The sequence below is a fragment of the Penicillium verrucosum genome (assembly GCF_028828655.1).
Source record: "Penicillium verrucosum strain IBT 35672 chromosome Unknown utg000001l_segment0_segment0, whole genome shotgun sequence".
NCBI lineage: Eukaryota > Fungi > Ascomycota > Eurotiomycetes > Eurotiales > Aspergillaceae > Penicillium > Penicillium verrucosum.
The window spans coordinates 13,272,041-13,292,431 of NW_026643210.1; the positions used below are offsets into that span (position 1 = coordinate 13,272,041).

The 20,391-nt window shown below is 49.4% G+C and overlaps 9 protein-coding genes across 9 annotated transcripts; 5 read left to right on the forward strand and 4 right to left on the reverse strand.

Moving 5' to 3' along the window:
- Positions 1–643: 643 nt before the first annotated feature.
- Positions 644–1,033, forward strand: N7516_004876 (uncharacterized protein; the record flags this gene model as incomplete). Its single annotated transcript, XM_057217596.1, has 1 exon — positions 644–1,033. The coding sequence occupies one exon, from the start codon at positions 644–646 to the stop codon at positions 1,031–1,033; it is 390 nt and encodes a 129-aa protein (XP_057079479.1).
- A 518-nt stretch (positions 1,034–1,551) lies between these two features.
- Positions 1,552–4,357, forward strand: N7516_004877 (uncharacterized protein; the record flags this gene model as incomplete). The annotated part of the gene is made up of 2 exons (XM_057217597.1): positions 1,552–1,873; positions 1,935–4,357. The coding sequence occupies 2 exons, from the start codon at positions 1,552–1,554 to the stop codon at positions 4,355–4,357; spliced, it is 2,745 nt and encodes a 914-aa protein (XP_057079480.1).
- A 376-nt stretch (positions 4,358–4,733) lies between these two features.
- N7516_004878 (40S ribosomal eS26 domain-containing protein) lies at positions 4,734–5,949 on the reverse strand (the record flags this gene model as incomplete). Its single annotated transcript, XM_057217598.1, has 6 exons — positions 4,734–4,839; positions 4,904–5,006; positions 5,124–5,251; positions 5,456–5,492; positions 5,543–5,627; positions 5,893–5,949. The coding sequence occupies 6 exons, from the start codon at positions 5,947–5,949 to the stop codon at positions 4,734–4,736; spliced, it is 516 nt and encodes a 171-aa protein (XP_057079481.1).
- Positions 5,950–5,982: 33 nt separating this feature from the next.
- N7516_004879 (CBS and PB1 domain protein) lies at positions 5,983–8,175 on the forward strand (the record flags this gene model as incomplete). The annotated part of the gene is made up of 4 exons (XM_057217599.1): positions 5,983–6,195; positions 6,274–7,147; positions 7,201–7,295; positions 7,348–8,175. 4 exons carry the CDS (start codon positions 5,983–5,985, stop codon positions 8,173–8,175), a joined length of 2,010 nt encoding a protein of 669 aa, XP_057079482.1.
- A 786-nt stretch (positions 8,176–8,961) lies between these two features.
- Positions 8,962–12,611, forward strand: N7516_004880 (nuclear import receptor PSE1; the record flags this gene model as incomplete). The annotated part of the gene is made up of 6 exons (XM_057217600.1): positions 8,962–9,144; positions 9,276–9,498; positions 9,570–9,745; positions 9,799–10,230; positions 10,284–12,349; positions 12,404–12,611. The coding sequence occupies 6 exons, from the start codon at positions 8,962–8,964 to the stop codon at positions 12,609–12,611; spliced, it is 3,288 nt and encodes a 1,095-aa protein (XP_057079483.1).
- A 252-nt stretch (positions 12,612–12,863) lies between these two features.
- Positions 12,864–13,996, reverse strand: N7516_004881 (uncharacterized protein; the record flags this gene model as incomplete). The annotated part of the gene is made up of 3 exons (XM_057217601.1): positions 12,864–13,218; positions 13,298–13,670; positions 13,768–13,996. The coding sequence occupies 3 exons, from the start codon at positions 13,994–13,996 to the stop codon at positions 12,864–12,866; spliced, it is 957 nt and encodes a 318-aa protein (XP_057079484.1).
- A 599-nt stretch (positions 13,997–14,595) lies between these two features.
- Positions 14,596–16,037, reverse strand: N7516_004882 (iron-containing alcohol dehydrogenase; the record flags this gene model as incomplete). Its single annotated transcript, XM_057217602.1, has 3 exons — positions 14,596–14,967; positions 15,045–15,551; positions 15,690–16,037. The coding sequence occupies 3 exons, from the start codon at positions 16,035–16,037 to the stop codon at positions 14,596–14,598; spliced, it is 1,227 nt and encodes a 408-aa protein (XP_057079485.1).
- Positions 16,038–16,327: 290 nt separating this feature from the next.
- Positions 16,328–17,707, reverse strand: N7516_004883 (putative extracellular exo-polygalacturonase; the record flags this gene model as incomplete). Its single annotated transcript, XM_057217603.1, has 3 exons — positions 16,328–16,968; positions 17,021–17,387; positions 17,438–17,707. 3 exons carry the CDS (start codon positions 17,705–17,707, stop codon positions 16,328–16,330), a joined length of 1,278 nt encoding a protein of 425 aa, XP_057079486.1.
- Positions 17,708–18,152: 445 nt separating this feature from the next.
- Positions 18,153–20,301, forward strand: N7516_004884 (putative alpha-L-rhamnosidase B; the record flags this gene model as incomplete). Its single annotated transcript, XM_057217604.1, has 3 exons — positions 18,153–19,037; positions 19,094–19,365; positions 19,416–20,301. 3 exons carry the CDS (start codon positions 18,153–18,155, stop codon positions 20,299–20,301), a joined length of 2,043 nt encoding a protein of 680 aa, XP_057079487.1.
- Between the last annotated feature and the right edge of the window lie 90 nt (positions 20,302–20,391).

Here is a 20,391-nt window from a genome sequence, read left to right on the forward strand (position 1 = left end):
TAATACAAATATTAAATCAATTAATCTAGACTCGTACTATATATTTATACTTTCTATTACTTTAGCTAGTTTGAGGGCTAAGAAAAAGCATGTTATATAAATCTAGAAATTAAGTATCTTTTGTATGGCTTACTAACACAAAAGGTACTGCAGGGCTTAATTTCAGGTATATTTTTGTTGGGTGCCTGAGGCCCAGGGCCCACATGTGGACAGATCCACATCTGTAGTAGATAGTTTCTCTTCCTCTTCCTTCTCTCTTCAACCTCCTGTCCACTTCTTACACTACGAATCTACATGCATGGTTTCTCCATAATCATAATCTCGTAGATTCCACAATAATTTTTCAAAAAGGAGGTGATCAACGTGACGTGGATCCACCTGCCGATCTATCTCTTCAGTCTGCTCTACCTGATAACCACATTGTTCGGGTGTTTAGCTCCACGAAGCGTCTTCGTGCCGCTGAAAACAAGGTTATTCTTTCTCTTGACAAACAAGAAAGCACAAATCAATGGCTTCTTGTTCTTGGCCTCTCCCAAACAACCATTAAGCGCCTCGATGAACATCATGATTCCCTTAGCGGTATCAACTACCGGTTTCAATGGGATGGCACGAATGGTCTGATAAAAGTCATCCCGACAGCATCATGAAACTTAGAATGTCTAGTCTCGCATGCTCTGAACTTTACATTGGTACTGAAGTTACCTTCAACACACCATCACCCCAAACGTGGGTTCTCGAGGAGAAGCTCACCGAGGATGTTCAACAAATGACAGAGTGGCCACGTGATGGTAGCGCGGGGCCTCCCTTTGCCGTGCTCAAATATCTCTGCCACAGTGCGGCAGATAGCAATAAGAAGGCGATCATGCGAATCTATTTGCAGATTCCTATTGAAGGAACCGAGGTTCAACGCCCTGAGGTTCGACAACGACAGGCCGCTCCTCCACGAAAACATCGAGAGCTAGACGTCCTAAAGGATCTAACGCTACAAAAATGTCCCGTGGTCCACTCACCCAAAGGCTCGTGCTGTCTGTGAATGATGCGCTTACTACAATGGGTCTGGACTGGCTCGATTCAGAATAGGTTGGAACGACGACCTACAAGCCCACCACCTCCAAAGGCAAACGGCCTGATAATGCATTTGTCCCACCCTCTCGCTGCCCAGCGCCGGTCCGTGCGATAGGATGGCCCACAGTAGTGATTGAGACAGGAGTATCCGAAAGCCTGACTCGACTTCGTGCGGACGCGACGAAATGGGTTGCCGATTCAAACGGGAATGTTAGAATTGCAACTCTTAGTTATCAAATGTTATATCCATCTAGAAACAAGTCAAAGTATTCTTATATACACCGTCCCTAATATCGTTTCGGGCTTAATAGATCCCCCACCTGTTCATAGATTATGAAGTGACGTCATATCTCTCAATACCAAATCGCCACTTTGACAGACAGAAATGCGAAAATGACAGAAACAATATAAAGCAAGAAGAGTCAAAATGCTGAGATCAATAACTAGTTAGTTACTAGTTACTCCGTAGTTGGTCTAGGTACATGTATGTCAAAAGGCTTTGGTAAAACTGTGTGGCTGAGTCGGGCAACTAACTCATGGGGCCAAACTACCCCTGGGATTTCCACCTTCTTTGAAAGCTACAATGTCTTTAATCAAGAATTCAATAACATAGTAAACATGGATCTCATTCCTCCGTCTTACCAATCTGCAACGGACAGAGATGCTTGGACAATTATTGCTCGCTACATCCCTTCCAGCGACCTATGCGCCGCATCCTTAGTCTGTCACAGATGGCATGGTCTATTTATGCCTTTCCTCTGGGGGGATCCTGCATCTCACTTTGGTACAGATAACGACGCTGTCTACAGTAAGTGAAATCAGGAACAACGGCGATTGCTCAAAAAGCAATACCTGACCGGATGACACAGCGGCTCTCACTCGATTCCGAAGAACACTCAAATATGCCCGGCAAGAGGTGCGGGCGTTGACCCATACCCTTCATCTCCCACCCGCTCTCTCGGAAATATATGGTGGTCCACGACCTGGCTGGCTGAGGGACACACTCGAATACCTACCATGTCTCCAGTGTCTGATGGTCTCGAGGTTGCCTTTCTTTGACCACCATGCAATGACAGCATTGAAAACCCACGAGAGGTCCAGCCAGTATAATGTACGGCTTTTGTTGGCTGAACGTGAGCCGAATACCACTTCTGCAAGCCTCGCACAAACTCTCCTCTTGTTTCCGGTATTAACCTACTTGGATCTTTCGTACACCACTCCAGCACGAGACCGCAATGTACTGTCTACGCTAGCTCAGATGCCGTTTCTCCGGGTACTTAAACTGCGTGGAATCGGGCTGAAGGACAATGATGCTGAGCTTTTAGCCAATGCGATTCGACGACGAGTCCGTTGGCTGGATTTGAGAGACAACATGCTCACTGACATGGCAATTCGCCCCCTGCTGCAGGAATCCTTTCTCCCGCTAGACGGGAGCGAAAGGCAACAAAGTCCAAGGCAGGCCACAGCTTCGCCAGGTCCTTTCTCCCACTTTGCAATCAATGAGTCTAGCTCGGACTTCTTCAAGCGGCCAGATTTGGATGAGCAGTTTGCGAAGCTTCTCGCTCAGCCTGTTTTAATCCATCCATGGGTTGAAGACTTGCCGCACATAGGAATCACCCATCTTTATATCACTGGCAATCAAATATCTGTCGAAGCTGTGGCGAGTCTTCTGGTCTCGTCCCGGCTACACGCTCTGGATTTTGGTAGCATACGAACTCCAGACAAGGCATATCAGACGCATGGTTATGGGAACACGAAGTATCCCGGAGCTGAGAAGTTAGTCCCAATACTTGATAAGATTGCAGGGGACAATTTGGTCTATTTACGAGGGCATCATGCTGTTCTCACTGGCCAGCCACCAACTAAAGACGCTGCACCCAATGATGAGTTTCTTCCAGAGGTTTCGGCGCAAGAGAGCCCTCGCGAAGTCGAGCAATTTGAGCTGGATTCCTCCCAGCAGGTTTATGAGTTGCCCGAAGATACAAGAGCTGTTTTTGAACTTGCGGATACATCAAGAATTGGCTCAATCGGCTCATCTTCAACGGAAAAAGGGGTAAAGACTTCCCGTCCATTGACAGCCTACGCGGATGAGCCTGCACCGTCAGTCAGGCGTGGGCCAGCTTTTGCTCCGGAGGTTGTCCAGCCCATCCCTATACACGGTAGCGGTAATGGAAGTACGGACTTTGGTGCTTCCGGGGCAGACACATGGGATACAGAGCAGACTAAGGGAAGCACCTTATCATCCATTCCAATGTCTTCAGGCTGCGACACGCTTGCGACAGATCTCTCTCTCCAGGCTACCATACAATGCAGCTCCCCAATCTCGCTGAACGATGCTCCCGCACAGATAGTACAGGAATTACTAGCAAAGCGACCACGTAATAAATCAATGCCACTCCAAGGAGGGAAAGAAAGCCGGTTCTCTTACCTACACCCATCACATATTCCTCACATGGAATCTTTGGTACTGACAGATGTACCCTCACATGTGACGCCCAACTCATCAATCATCTCTGCTCTCACTCGGTTCATTACTGCCTGCTCAAACGAAGCGTTGCTAGCAACTCTACAGGCAGGATCAGACTACTCCCTCCCACCAGGGCAAGCGCGGATTCAAGCCGAACAGCAGCGGTCACGATCTCTATTCGGCTTGCGACGTCTAGTCCTCGAAATCACGCCTGTCAATACATCCAAATTGACATCATGGAAACCCGGAAACCAATACAATGCCACAGGCCATTCAAGCACTGGTGACCGCGACTCAGAGAATCTCTGGTCAGCAGCCACCAATGATTTCAGCTTCTTCGGTGAAGAAGAGTGTGGAGTCCCTGAAAATGATCCGGGAAAATACTTTCCAATGGCTGTCCTTAACGAAAAGGTCTCGCTTACACCCTCGGATGATGACTCGTTGCATTCACCCAATTCTCCTCGACTCGGGCGTCACCTTCCCCAAAGTGCCACGAACTCCGGTCCACCAGGGCTTACAATAGACAGAAAACAGCAATCCCAGGTCCCGATGATTGACCTTGTGGCAGAGCTTGCGGCATTTCGTCGTGGCAAGAAGGCCGAGTATGAACAAGTGGTTCGTCGTGAAAGAGGACGGCGAAGCACGCTTGGCACGGGTGCTTCCGGCCTCCTGATGCCATCATCACCCCATATTTCTATATCACATTATGTCGAAGGTCATTGGAAGGGAGAGGTGAAGGTCGTGCGGAACCCGATGCCAAAGGTGCGGACTGGAACGGTAGATATGTATGGAAACTATTTCGAGAAGGGGTACTTGTACCCATGAATTTTGTACTTAGCAAGATACCCAGCAATACGACTTTCAAGACTTCTACGTCATGCGATAATGTTTTTGTAGGAATTTTTGATATTTTCTAAGTCCTCATTTGGACTTGAACCATCCATCCTCCCAGTCATAACAAGCCGTCGTCAACGGGCTCATAACCATCAAAATGCTAAAGAGGCATCCAACCTGCCTTCATCGCACAATTGGTGCCATCTTTTTCATCCTCAGTGTAGGAGCAGGCCGGCAGTTTCGGGACCGAGCGTCACCCCTGCGATCCGGTCGAGAAGAACACCAATGCGAAGAGTGAAGACAAAATAAAAGAATTCATTTCAAACTAGTTCCATTTTATTTTGTTTGTCATGCGACATTCATCTCCTTACAAAGCCTTGGCGGCAGTAGGGGGCTGGAGCTTCTTGCCGTCCTTGTTGAAGCGAATACGGGGAGGGGGAGCACGGTTGCGGCGGCCTTCGCGGGAGCGAACACTGTTGGCGAGAGATTAGTACATGGAAGGCGATTGAGTATCGAGGAGAATCGGTGGAAACGTACCGGACAATCTTGCCGTGAATGGCGCAGGACACACAGTACTGGAGCTTCAGGTACATCTTGGGGACAGAGTACTCAGCGAAGACGGAAGCCTCGGAGATATCACCTGTAGAGCAAGAATCGTTAGTTACACTGGTTCTTCTTTGAATTCCTCGAATGAGTCGTAGTCATAGATCTGGGGATCTTGTCGTAGATTCGAGGTATCGGGAGAGTTGTCACGTACGGATGGCAGCGGACTCGACCATGTTGCGGATGGTGAAGCGCTTGATGGCCTTGTCCTTGGGGGTGCAGCGAGCGCAGTTGGAGCAACGCACAGGCTTGACGTGGCCGCGGCCATTCTTGTTGCGGCCGCTATCAAATCAATTAGTTACCGTGCCCCTTTGAAGTTGCGAATCGATCGAAATCCAGTTTTCCCATTCTTGTCCGGCAATGTGCGTAGGTCGCGATTTTCGATGTATTTGGAGATGTATGTCGTGTGCGCTTCCGTCGGCGTCATTGCGGAGATGTCGAATGGGATACTGCTTTCGCCGAGATGGGGGAATTTGTTGGTCTTACTTGTTCGCCCTCTTCTTGACCATTTTGACGGTTTGTTCTGTGGATGGTTAGGTATCGGTCTGTGGGTGAAAGGGGGAGATAGCGTACGGTTGACTTGTCGGGAGTGGGTTGTCGAAGCTCGCTCACACAAAGTCTCTTTCGGGATGGATTGGATTCCGTTGTGCGGGTAGCCCTAAGCCCTTAAGCGAGATGGGTCACGGGGTTAATGCCTTAAATATCAGGCTATGAGATCTCGGGAATTACGTGAATCACGTGCAAAGGGTCACGAGCAGGATGTCCACCTAATTGGGACTAGCGCCCGGATCGTACCGTGTCACTCAGTGTTTACGGCTCCTCATCCCCGACTAACGAGAGAAACACCCCTGTTTGGGATCGACTATTGAACTGCCCATTTTTCTTCTCCTTTCCAGGAATTCTCCTTGCTTTTTCTCCCATACCAGTCTCACAACTTGACATCCTTGTTTGTTTGTGTCATCTCCCTTCCTTCTCTCCATTTTTCATTGAGACTTCCCCTTTTCGGCATTATTATGTCGGCCACAGGCACCTTTCGGGGAAAGCCCAATCAGACCATCGGGAGAGGAAGGCTGCCCGACTTCGGAAACGATCCCAGCGCTTCCCACATCCCACGACCCAGGCCAGAATCATCAGCCACAAATAATACACCCTCCAGCGACGTCGGAAGTGGCACAATGAGCGCCGCAAGTAGCAGACAGCGACAAACCCAGTCGAAACGTGATGAGGTACGTCATGGCAGCCCGCGGGGGTGATCTCCTGATGCTCAATTTTGAGCTTTGGTTTTTAGCTAACCTCGACACAAGGCTATCCGCCGCAAAATGGAGGCCGACCTCAGCAAAAAGAGGAACGCTCCGGCAAAATCGAGGAACTCCCGCAAAGCCCCTCCCGGCACCGTGCTCGCCCTGAAGCCTAGCCAGGCCCTCCAGATCAAGCCTGCCATGAGCATCGCAGAGGCCGCTCAGCTTATGGCAGCCAAGAGAGAGGACTGTGTGTTAGTCACCGACGACAATGAGCGCATCGCGGGTATTTTCACTGCCAAGGATCTGGCGTTCCGAGTTGTCGGAATGGGCCTGAAGGCGCGAGAGGTCTCTGTCTCTGAGATCATGACCAAGAACCCGCTGTGCGCGAGAACAGACACCAGCGCTACCGACGCGCTCGATCTTATGGTACGGAAGGGATTCAGACACTTGCCGGTCATGGATGAGAACCAGGATATCTCTGGTGTTTTGGATATTACCAAGTGCTTCTATGACGCTATGGAAAAGTTGGAACGCGCATACAGTTCGTCTCGCAAGCTATACGATGCGCTGGAAGGTGTGCAGACAGAGCTTGGTTCTAGTCAGCCGCAGCAAGTCATCCAATATGTTGAGGCATTGCGATCGAAAATGTCTGGTCCGACCCTTGAGACCGTCTTGGATGGCTTGCCGCCCGTCACTGTTTCGGTCCGCACTACCGTCAAGGACGCTGCGGCTCTAATGAAGGAAAACCACACTACTGCTCTGCTAGTCCAGGACCAAGGCTCCATCACTGGTATCTTCACTAGCAAGGATATTGTTCTTCGTGTTATTGCTCCTGGCCTCGACCCTTCCACTTGCAGTGTTGTCCGTGTCATGACTCCTCACCCCGATTTCGCCCCGTCGGATATGAGCATCCAAGCCGCGCTTCGCAAGATGCATGGTCAGTCATTTCAATCAAACAATTCAAATCACAGCATTCTAACCCTGCAACAGATGGCCACTATCTCAACCTCCCCGTGATGAACGAGGGCGGTGAAATCGTCGGCATGGTGGATGTGTTGAAGCTCACTTATGCCACACTTGAACAGGTATGTTTACTAGTAACAGGTCTGATGCAAACATTTTGGCTGATATGTTCAGATCAACACTATGTCAACCCAAGATGACGAGGGCCCCGCATGGAACAAGTTCTGGTTATCGATGGATCACGAGTCAGACTCTATGGTCTCTGGCGGCCACAGCCAGCAACCGAATACCCCGCACCGCTCAGTTATGAGCCCCGACCTCACTCGCTCAGGCTACGACAACAGTCTTCTTCCTAACGACTCAGCATCGCACCACGGTGATGAGCATTCCGAAGTTGTTTCTCAGCACCACCCAGCAGAACCAGCAGCTCCTACTCCATTCCCCTTCAAGTTCAAGGCACCTGGTGGCCGAGTGCACCGTGTGAACGTCCTTACCACCAACGGCGTCACCGACCTTGTGGCGCAAGTCACAGCGAAACTTGGCAAGGAAGTCGAGGCTGTTGGTGGCGAGGCTACCGTTGAGGAGGGTTGCCTGAGCAACACTGGATATGCGCTGAGCTACATGGATAACGAAGGTGATACCGTCTCCATCACCACGGATCAGGACATGACGGATGCCATCGATCTGGCTCGCCGTACTCACCGCGACAAGGTCAATCTGTTTGTCCATGACCCCGCCCAGCCACCCATCCCCGCTGCGGTTGAACCCCATCATGTTAAGATTGTGACTCCCATCGAAGAGCAAAGCGTTGTTGAGGAACCTGCCTCACAAGAACCCCCCGTGAGCAAGGCCCTGCCCCAGCAGCAAGCCGTTCCCTCTCACGTACCAGAGGAGCAATTTATTGCCGGTGTCCCCAACGACTTGCTGCTTCCTGGTGCTATTGTCACATTGGCTGCTGTTATTGCGGGTGTGTTCATTCTCAGCCGCCCCAGTGGCCGGTAAAAAAAAAATACTTGGCCTTTGGTCTATTCCCGAAACCCTCTTTTTCTCTCCAAATACTTCCCTTTGACTCATTCAACTTGGATATCAAGCACCCTGAGAAAGCGTAGTAGATTCTTTTCCCGACCTAAGTGTTGCATACCCGTTTTGTTCTAATATCGATATTCCATGTCGCGTTCAGATACCGCTGTTCGTGTGAACAGTTACGGCCTTAGTTTAGCCTTCAATGCAAATAATTATTCGAGATAGACTCTGATCTGGCGGTCACATATATCCATTGCTGTGATAACCTATAAATCTTTGACTGGAACAACAATGTTTGAGCTCTTGATAGTTAACTAACTACCTAGGTAACTAACTAGTTCTGTCTGTTCGACCTTTGTCGGCCTTGTGGCCTGGAATTACCGCATCTAGTTTAGCGTCCAGATGTGATTATCATCACTATGTGACTTCTCTGTAGATTGTCCTAGAATTTATTCGTACGGTTAATTTTTACATATTTTATCGAGAAAGAATCAGATCTGAAGACCTCGACATCCTCTATTGAATCTTCTTTCCTCTTGTTGTGTGATTGGAGTGGCACTTTCATTCTTCTTCACCCCCCAAGGGCCTATCCATCTATCGCTCTCCTAATCAGAAATTCTTCTTTTTCCCTCTCTCCCCGCCCCACCAAAAACAAAACTCCTCCCCTTCGTTCCCACCCCTCTATCCCCACCAAATCACTTCTACGAGGGTTGAAAGAACTGGGTTGCTTGGATCGTCTGGAAATTGGGAACAGACACGCCCAACATGTCCCTCCTACCTCCCGAAATCCACACCGCGCTTTCTCAGCTGCTCCGCGCCTTGAGCACACCCGACAATGTCGTCAGATCCCAGGCGGAAGACCAGCTTAACAATGACTGGGTTCAGAACCGACCAGACGTCCTATTGATGGGATTGGCGGAACAGCTTGCAGGTGCAGAGGACACAATAGTAAGTTGCACTGGACTCTAGGGGCGCGGTTGCTTCCAAGGAGGGGTGTTGCAAACGACCGACGACCGAACCAACAGCCGAATCTTCACTTTGATTTGGGACAAAAGCTAATGGGAAACTCCTTTTGACAGACGCGTGCTTTCTCCGCTGTGCTTTTCCGAAGAATCGCAACAAAAACCCGAAAGGATCCCGCCACAGGTGACAACAAGGAGATTTTCTCGAGTCTCCCCAACGAGCAGCGAATTGCCATTCGTGAGAAGTTGGTGGTCTCCCTGACCAGTGAGACCGTCACCGATGTACGCAAGAAGATTGGAGACACACTGGCCGAGGTTGCTCGACAATACACCGATAATGGTATGCGATTCGAACTACCCTTTGACGAAATGAGGACTGTTGGTTCTGACGATTTCACCTGTGATGTGTAGACGAACAGTGGACTGAACTCCTCGGTGTTCTTTTCCAGTCAAGCCAGAGCCCTGACTCGGGCCTGCGGGAAACCGCATACCGTGTGTTCACGACCACCCCCGGTATCATTGAGAAGCAGCACGAAGACGCTGTCGTGGAGGTTTTCGCCAAGGGTTTCAAGGACGATAATATTTCCGTATGTCGACATCTGGCTATGCCCTTCGAATCCAATTTTGACCATTTCATCAGGTGCGAATTTCCGCTATGGAAGCCTTCGCTTCTTTGTTCCGGTCGATCTCCAAAAAGTCCCAGCCTAAGTTCTTCGGCCTCATGCCAGACCTTCTGAACATCCTTCCTCCTCTCAAGGAGGCCTCTGAGAGCGAGGAGCTGTCCTCGGCACTGCTCGCCTTGATCGAATTGGCTGAAATCAGCCCGAAAATGTTCAAGGTCATGTTCAACAACTTGGTTAAGTTCAGCATTAGTGTTATTGGCGACAAGGAGCTCAGTGACCAGGTGCGCCAGAACGCACTCGAATTGATGGCTACCTTTGCCGATTACGCCCCAAATATGTGCAAGAAGGAGCCTGAGTTCGCACAGGAAATGGTCACACAATGTCTGAGCCTGATGACTGATGTCGGTGCGGATGATGACGACGCGGAGGAATGGAACGCGTCTGAAGATGTAAGTGCTTGTATTTCTGTCGTTATAATTAACATGCCACTGACTAGTAACAGCTCGAGCCTGAAGAGAATGACCTCAACCACATCGCCGGTGAGCAGTGCATGGATCGTCTCGCCAACAAATTAGGTGGACAGGCTATCCTCCAACCCGCATTCTCTTGGATTCCTCGCATGATGTCATCTACCAACTGGCGCGACCGCCATGCTGCTTTGATGGCCATCTCCGCCATCTCTGAAGGTTGTCGCGATCTCATGGTTGGTGAGCTGGACCAAGTCCTAGCCCTTGTTGTTCCTGCCCTCCAAGACGCCCACCCCCGAGTCCGCTATGCAGGCTGCAACGCTCTTGGTCAAATGAGTACCGACTTTGCCGGTACCATGCAGGAGAAGTACCACGAGATTGTCCTCACTAACATCATTCCCGTTCTCGCCTCTACCGAGCCGCGTGTGCAGTCCCACGCTGCCGCCGCTCTCGTCAACTTCTGCGAGGAGGCTGAGCGTAGCACCTTGGAGCCATACCTCGGAAACCTTCTCAGTCATCTCTTGGATCTATTGCGCAGCCCCAAGCGTTATCTGCAGGAGCAGGCGCTATCCACCATTGCCACCATTGCGGATTCCGCCGAGGCCGCTTTCGATCAGTATTATACTACTCTGATGCCTCTTTTGCTCAATGTTCTCAAGGAGGAACAGGGCAAGGAGTACCGCCTTCTTCGTGCCAAGGCCATGGAGTGTGCTACTCTCATCGCACTCGCCGTCGGCAAGGAGAAGATGGGTCAAGATGCTCTGAACCTCGTGCAGATTCTCGGCCACATTCAGCAAAACATCGTCGACGCCGACGACCCACAGTCACAATACCTCCTTCACTGCTGGGGCCGCATGTGCCGCGTTCTGGGCCAAGACTTCGTGCCTTATCTCCCCGGTGTTATGCCGCCTCTTCTAAACGTGGCCGCTGCCAAGGCTGATATTCAGCTGCTGGATGACGAGGATCAGATCGAACAGGTTGAGCAGGATGATGGCTGGGAGCTGGTGCCGCTCAAGGGCAAGATTATCGGTATCAAGACCAGTGCTCTCGAGGACAAGAATACTGCTATCGAATTGATCACAATTTACGCCCAAATTCTCGAGGAGAACTTCGAGGGTTACGTCCTGCAAACCATGGAGAAGATCGCGGTCCCCGGTCTTGCCTTTTTCTTCCACGATCCCGTCCGAGTGTCAGCTGCCAAGCTGATCCCCCAGCTGCTCAACTCCTACAAGAAGAAGCACGGTGGTCAGTCACCCGGCTTCGCCGAAATGTGGAACAAGGTTGCAGAGAAGATCATCGAGGTTCTGAGCGCTGAGCCGACAGTTGACACGCTGGCTGAGATGTACCAGTGCTTCTACGAGTCAGTGGAGGTGGTTGGCAGAAACTCCCTTACCCCCCAGCACTTGCAGGCCTTCATTGAATCGGCAAAGTCGACCCTCGAGGACTACCAGATGCGCGTGAAGCAACGTCTGGAGGAGCAGGCCGAGCTCGAGGATGGTGACGAGGAGAACCTAGACTTCGAATACGCCGTCGAGGACGATCAAAACCTATTGAGCGATATGAACAAGGCATTCCACACCATCTTTAAGAACCAGGGCAACTCATTCCTGCCAACCTGGCAGCAATTGATTCCATTCTACGACGCTTTCATCACAAGCCAAGACCCGACACAACGGCAGTGGGCTCTTTGCATCATGGATGATGTGCTTGAATTCTGTGGCGAAGAGTCATGGGCATTCAAGGACCACATTATGCAGCCTTTGGCTTCCGGTCTGCGAGATGAGAATGCCGCCAACCGTCAGGCGGCAGCGTACGGAGTGGGTGTGGCTGCGCAGAAGGGTGGTGCCGCCTGGAGCGACTTTGTGGCAGCCAGCCTCCCCAGCTTGTTCCAGGTTACACAGCACGCGCAATCTCGCACAGAGGAGAATGTGTTTGCGACCGAGAATGCATCTGCCAGTATTGCCAAGATCCTGCACTATAACCCATCTAAGGTTCAGGCTCCCCAGGATGTCGTGGCCAACTGGATCGAGACTTTGCCCATTACCTACGATGAAGAGGCTGCCCCCTATGCCTATTCATTTATTGCACAGTTGATTGACCAGTACGTTTTCTTGATCCACCCTTTCTCATACTCATGCTAATATTTTACTACCAGGCAAAACCCGGCTGTATTTGCCAAGGCTGACCGTGTCTTCGGTTTCATTGTCCAGGCACTTGAGGCGGCTACCCTGCAGGGCCAGACCGCTACCCGGGTGGCCACATCCGCCAAGCAGCTAGTGGCAGTGACCGGCGCAAATGCAGACCAGATTCTGGCTTCCGTCGACCCAGCCAGCCAGGAAAGAGTGCGCAAGTTCTTCCAATAAAGCTCAGACCTTTGTTTTATATCCGGCAGAGCTGTTTCCCCTTTTTTATTATTTCCCGAATCATTCCCCTCGGTCATGTGAAATCTGATGTTACCCGAATCCCCGACATGTTGCCTTAATTCTTAGCCCCTACGTACGAATGCCATGAGCTTTAGACGTTGGATTCCACAGTGTGTGCGAAGTCCATGTAGATCACATTTCGCCCTTGGATATGGGCTAACTACTATGTAAAAACAAATGGAGATAAGCTATCTACAATTTTGATACCCTCTGGATCTCATTCGCAACCACATCCTCCAGCCCCATCACCTTCGGCTCCCCAATCAACCCATTAGCCCGCTTCGCATACAGCGTCCCGCCTTCACCCCAGATCCGACGCAAAGTCAACACAGTAGCCGCCGGATTCCCAGCCTCCCACGCCACAGCCTCCGCCTCACGCAACTTCTCCAGCGATGTGTGAGACACATCCCACGGTTTACCATCAAGCTGGCGCTCAAACTCTGCCTGAATCTGGTCTGGGCTCGTGGTAAACGAATTAACACATAAGGCAGCGTTGCGCGTCTCAGCCGCAGCATGAAGCAGAGTGTTGAGGACCAGTGTTCCAACACTGGCAGAACAATCAGCCAATAGTCCAATCCAAGCCAATGAAACAAACACCAGAAAGGAAAAAGGAAAAGGGTTCTTACTCTTTCATCGTCGTCAAACTAACCTCTCCCTTCCCCTTTTCACCCAACAAAATAGCCCTCCGCCCTTTAACATCCCACCCACCAGCCTCCTCCAACCCAGGCACGAGATGAAGATACATCTCCGCAAACGGGCCAGTGACTACATATGAATAAGCGAGGTCGTCACGCGAGACCTCATTCTCGAGATACGCGCGCACCTTCAGCTTCAGCTGGTGTGGCTTCTCGTTCGCCGAAGCCGGCCCGTACTTGATATCCGTGCCGTACTCGGAGGGCAGGAACCATTTCACAGTGGGGCTGGCGGCTGCCAGTCTAATGAGGGGGATCTGTTGGGCTAAGGTATTGCGACCTAGGGCTGAAATCACAGTATCGATTCCTGTTTGGTTTAGTGATTAGCCTTTGGTTTGGTGGTATGGGCGGTTTTGATGGTTGAGGTCATTATGCATGGATGTCAGGAAAGAAAGCTTTCTTACCTTCGTATGCTGCTTTTACGGCATTCTCGTCTTCAACATTACCCACAATTACCTCTATGCCTTGCTCTTTCAGCTTGTTCAGCTGTGGGGCTTTGGTCTCAGCTGTGTGCGGGGAAGTGAAGATGGCGATACGGCCGAATTGGGAGCGCTCGGGCAGGATGGCGTCCAGAATGAATGAGCCGATGTTGCCCGTTGCTCCAAATAGGAGGATGTTCTTGGCGAGAGACATGGTTGTATAGCTTTGCTATGAGAACTAAAGGAGTTGTCCACAGCGCAGCCCTAGAGATGGCGCAAGATTAATGTATAACGTGAAATGTGGGGTGTGGGGGTCGTGCTTATCAATCGATTTGGAGAGGCTTGCAAAGTTATTATTCAATCGCCATTTTAATTAAAATTGTTGGAATGAAGGACATGTTGTACATTGCATTTGGGAGTGGAAGGGCCCAGGTGGTCAAAATATCTACATGTCTCTGGTGCAGATAGTTATATAGTAGATTGTTACAACTGCCAAAACTAGTGAAAACTAGAGACCTGAACAAAAATTGAATCAACATCGAAGGATTTACTCACATATTGTCAAGTATCCCCAGACACTGCTCCACGACGTCATCGTGAAGCATAGGAAGATACTAGCCCTACCTAACCTACTCCTTCCTACACAAGAAACTTGAATAAGGATATCTGAACTACCTGATCAGGCCCTTAGGATTTATGTTAGTTTATATATGCTTGAATACTCCTTATACAATGTATGGTGCTAGTTAACTATGAAGCTGCTTTGTTTGGACTTTTTTTTATATAGAGTACCGAAGGGACTTTCCTGAATGTTTAAGCTACCATCTCTAGGATCTCCAATACCTGAGACTTCTCCTCCAGTGGCACTGGGTTTGTCTTGCACCAACGGTCATGCAGACTATTCTCTGCCAGTCCATCCAATTGGTCCCGCCCAACTTTGACCTCGCTCAAGGACCGAGGCATTCCCAATTCGCGTATGATGACATCCAAAATATCGCCCAAGTCGGATTCTTCCACCGTGACCGAGCGGGCACGTAGCACCTCCAATACAACCGGATCTTGAATCAGAAATTGGCGCACGCTAGCTTGTTTTTCGCGGTTGGCATTGTACTTAGCATTGAACTTACACACGGCGGGGAGCAAGATACAACTGGTTTCACCGTGGCCGACACCCAGTGGACCAAGCTAGAGAACTGTCAGTCGGACCCATTGAGGCACCTGTGGGTGCCTTAGAAGGCAAAGAAAGAAGATCAATCGCATACCTGATGTCCAATCCCATGACTAGCACCCAATTCAATTGAACCACTCGTACAGGCTGCCATAGCATCCACTGATCCAAGCTGGCATTGTAGGTGCGCATCACGGTCTGATCGGTCCATTTTACAGCGCAAGAGACCAGGGACCAACAATTTCAGCGCACCCTGGGCCAGTTTGTCTGACGTCGTGGTCGTACCTGATGTGGAACACAGATTTTCGACACAATGATCGATTGCGCGTACACCTGTACTAAGCCAAATTGAATCGGGAGTCGTTTCCGCCAGCTTCGGATCGAGAATAATCAGCTCTGGTCCCCGAATCGGTGACTGGAAGCTGTATTTGCGCTTTGAGTGGTCTTCCGTGCCGCCTGCAAAGTTGGAGTATTCGCCGGCGGAGAGAGATGTTGGTACGGAAATGATCGGAATAGTTGGTGCTTTGATTTCTAGTCGCCTTCTGGGGCCTTCTGCAAGGGTTTCAAGCTCTTCTGGTGTGCTGACTTCGTTTGCGAGGACCTGAGAGGAATATTATTAGGCTAAGAGTAATTGAATATATATATGAGCTTCCAGGGGGGAATAAGAAGAGGCAAGAAGAATATATATAAAACAGAAACAAAGCACGAATAAAAGTATGAAAGAAAAAGGGGTACCAACCAATGCAGTGATCTTGGCGCCATCCGTCAAGCTGCCAGCTCCAACCGTCAAGAGTATATCAGCATGCGCAGTTCTAACCTCTTCAGCAATCTGCAGCACCTCTGACCATAAAGTGTGGCTCCGCATACCAATCCAATGACCGACCAGCTTATCCGGCCCCAGCACAGTCTCAAGCTGGTCCATTACATTGATATTTCGCGCCAATGACCCCGAGCAGATCACATATACACGCGAAGCCTGGAATGTGCTGTTGAGATGCTGTGCTGTTGCTGTGGGAAAGTCGATGCCATAGGAAAGAAGTGGGCGCTCACGGCCTTCAAAAGCAGGTCGAACTGTTTCTTCTGGCATTTTTGGCTTGGTCATAGACTAATGCGTGGGGTTCAGGGGTAGAAATAAGGTGAAAAGGTCAAAAGAAGATTAAGCAAACAACGTCATACAGGAAAGTGCCCCATGTGGAGCTGTGGGGCTTAGCTTAAGCATAAATTCAATTGTTTTTTTTTGTTTTTGACGTAGAACCTCGGAATTAAGATCCATTTAGTTTAAATGTGTGTATATATATATATATATATATAAGGGATAGTATTCTCTGAAGTTTTTATTCCTTATACCTAGTGTGAATGTGGTAATGTGAAGGACGTTCAGCATCCATCGAGCCCGTGTACCCCGCCTTCCGTTGTATACTTGCACGACCCAACCCCCGGCGTAGTCGCATTCTCCTGGGGATATAGCACCACATTATCAAAATCAATATTGTAGCACGGATGCACATTCGAGCATGAAACAGATGCCACCTTCCTCGAAGTGCTCTTGATATAGCCCGTGAAATTTACAAATGCGACATTGGAAATATCCATCAAACTCGTCCCCGAATACGAGCCATTATTTCCACTGTCTTGTGTGATAGCAGGTCCGCTATTGGCTCCATGGACTTCGAAGTTTGAGAGCAACACATTCCGAATACTGCCCCAGCCACCGCCGCGAGCGAGTCCGGCACTCTCATAGGAGCTCTGTGGTACAAGTGCGCCGACCCACGCTTTGATATACGCGCTATTGTGCATATCCTCGTTGTATCGGGTTACCTTGACCTTATCTATGCGGATATCAGCCACGCTCGAGTCCTCCTGGTATTGGCCCAGACTGCCTATAGCAATCCCATTTCCGCCACGACAGGTGACATTGTGAATATCGATATTGTATGATCGTGGTTTGATTGCCACGCAATCATCACCACCTTGGTATATGAAATTGCTGAGTTGGATATTCTGCGCATCCATGGTGTCTATCCACAGTGTTAGTCAGGCTGCGAGGGAAAAATGGAGTGACCGACATACCAAATCCGTCTGTATTCTGGACCCAGTTTTCGCCGTATGGCGCATCTACCGCAGTCGCATTGCAGTAGATGTTATTAAAGCGCATATTGGTTCCGTTCATGATATTTATGCTCCACAACTGGGGATCTTTGATGTAGAAATTTTCGACACTGACATCGGATACGTTCCAAAATACAAACGGCATCGGTCTGCCGGGTTGCGTGTCGCCTTTCTCGGCTGTGTACCATGCATTCCCATTGCCGTCGATGCCACCAGTGCCGTACCCATCAATCCTGATGTTTTGACCGGTGATAACGAACCCGGCGGCGTGATTTTGGAAGGAAATCCGGTATGAGTTATTGCGCCAGTGATCCAAATCGTCAGAGAACTAGCTCGTATTAGTTCCATTATCATTGGCTATACTGAAAGCCCACTTACTGTCCATTTTCCGCGCCATTCAATGGTTATGTCGTTTAAGACGGGATTCAACCGAGTACCGATCCAGTAGGCTTGGTCCTCTGGAAAGACGATCGTACCGCCATTACCACAACGGTGGAAGGCTTCTATGATATTAGGAACATCATCTTTCTGGTTCCCTTTGGCTTTAACGGTGCAGACATTTGAGCTGCGCTTTTGGTTTGCATATACAACAGTTGACAACGCCAACCCTAAGGGTAGGGCCAGGGAAGGAATGCCGAAGAATCGCATGGTGATCTCGATAATTAGACTTGGCTGTTCGGCTTTCTAATAAAGAATAATGTCTTATATTTATTTACCTGGCTATAGCACTCTGCACTTGCTTGGATTTCCGATGTTACACTCGGTTATCTTTACACCGATCGGACATCACGACATGACATTGCGGAGAAAATTGACTGCGGGGAAAAGAATAGGTTGCATGGAATATGCAGCCAAAATGTCGACTTCAAAGGCTTCTAAGTGCTTGTTACGCCGATCCTTGCCCAAATTCTGCGAATATCAGCATCATTTGCTATGATTCTTCCACCAATCGCGAATATCCAACTGGGAAACTTCCCAAATTTCACTATTGCACAACTTAACCATTTATATACGTGCTAGGCTCCGTATTTTACACTTTCTTTTTACTATCTTGCTACGATATACAGATATTTATCTCTCCAATAAGCCACCAATGGCGCAACCATACTGGCACGGTGTAATATTGATTCTTTGGTCTCTCTTCTCGCCATCTGTTGCAAACACTTGCTGGCGTGATACCACTTGCTCTGGACCTACAGACGCTGCATTCAGTGGGCCATGGGAAAAGAACATATACGCACCGGCATCGCGAACAGTACGACCAGCCTCGGCCTTATCAGAGTTGAAAACCAACGCTGTCACATACCCTTCGCATGCATACAAAGCAGGATTACACGGCAACGGTTCACTTATCGTATTTGACTTTGGCATTGAAGTGGGTGGAATTGTCCATCTAGACTACACCTCCACCGGCAGCGGAGCTCTAGGGCTGGCATTTACAGAAGCCAAAAATTGGATTGGAGAATGGTCAGACTCCTCAAGTGCTCTATATCATGACGGCGCGTTGTATGCAGACATTTCTTCAACTGGAAAGGGCACATATGTCATGTCGGACAAATACCTACGAGGTGGATTCCGGTACTTGACGGTCTTCTTGGTCACAAATGATTCGGCCAGTGTTCATATTGAAGATTTGAGCTTAGAGCTTGCGTTTAAGCCCACTTGGTCCAATCTCCGAGCTTACCAGGGGTACTTTCACTGCAGTGACGAGCTTTTGAATCGCATCTGGTATAGCGGCGCATATACTCTGCAGACGAATGAGGTCCCTGTGAACACTGGCCGGGTTACAAAGGGCGTTACATCTGGATGGGTAAACAATGGGACTCTCGGACCAGGAGACACGATTATTGTTGATGGTGCAAAACGAGATCGTGCGGTCTGGCCTGGTGATATGGGCATTGCTGTTCCTTCGGCTTTTGTGAGCCTGGGAGACTTGAAAAGTGTAAAGAACGCTTTGCAGATTATGTATAACACCCAGGTAAGCTCTGCTGTTGTTCCCTTTAGATATATATCTGACGGTTCTGGGAAATATAGAACAAGACAACAGGTGCATTTGATGAGTCTGGCCCGCCATTGAGTCAGAAGGACTCGGACACATATCATATGTGGTCTATGATTGGCACCTATAAATATGTGCTTTATACCAATGACACAGACTTCTTGTCGGATAATTGGGCCAGTTATAAGCACGCCATGGAATATATATATGGAAAAGTGACCTATCCCAGCGGGCTTTTGAATGTAACAGGGACGCGAGACTGGGCGAGGTGGCAACAAGGATATAACAACTCAGAAGCGCAGATGATGTATGCTGTGGTTCCATTATACAGAAGGCTCTCTAGCTAACACATTCTAGCCTCTATCATACCCTACAGACAGGGGCATCTCTCTCTGTGTGGGTTGGAGACTCAACCAACCTCTCAAACACGTGGAGCTCCCAGGCCGCCAATCTCAAGAAAGCAATTAACACATACTGTTGGGACGAGTCATACGGTGCATTCAAAGACAATGCAACTGAGACCTCTCTACATCCACAAGATGCTAATAGCATGGCAATTATGTTCGGTGTTGTAAACGAAGAGCGCATAGCCAGTATTTCAGAAAAGCTTCTCAAGAACTGGACCCCCATAGGGGCAGTAGCTCCTGAGTTGCCAGATAACATTGCCTCGTTCATATCCTCTTTTGAGATCCAAAGTCACTTCATTGCCCATGAGCCTGCACGCGCACTGGAACTCATTCGTCGCAGCTGGGGTTGGTATATCAACAACCCGAATGGTACAGAGAGCACTGTGATTGAAGGCTATCTACAGAATGGGACTTTCGGGTATCGGATGGACCGCGGGTATGGCTACGATCCATCATATGTCTCACATGCGCATGGCTGGTCCTCCGGTCCGACCTCTGCATTGACAGAGTATGTTGTCGGTCTCTCTGTGGTCTCGCCACTAGGATTGGAGTGGAAAATCGCGCCACAATTTGGAGATCTGGAATTTGCCGAGGCTGGTTTTGTTACCTCTCTTGGGAAGTTTAAAACATCTTGGGTCTTGAATTCGAGTGGATATGTGTTGACTTTCTCGGTACCAAAGGGGACTGTTGGGGATGTTACTTTGCCCTATGTCACTGCATCGAAGAAGCCTTCGATTACCATTGATGGTGACCAGTTGACGAGGGGAGTGGCTTATTCTGATGGTACTGCAACTGTCAAAGTCACCGGTGGCTCTCACAAGGTTGTTGTCAGATAAATATTAACCGTTCACACAGTCAAATAATCTGGATCTCATACTACATACACATCCTTTCTGTATAGAGAAATTGACCATTTAGCTGACCAC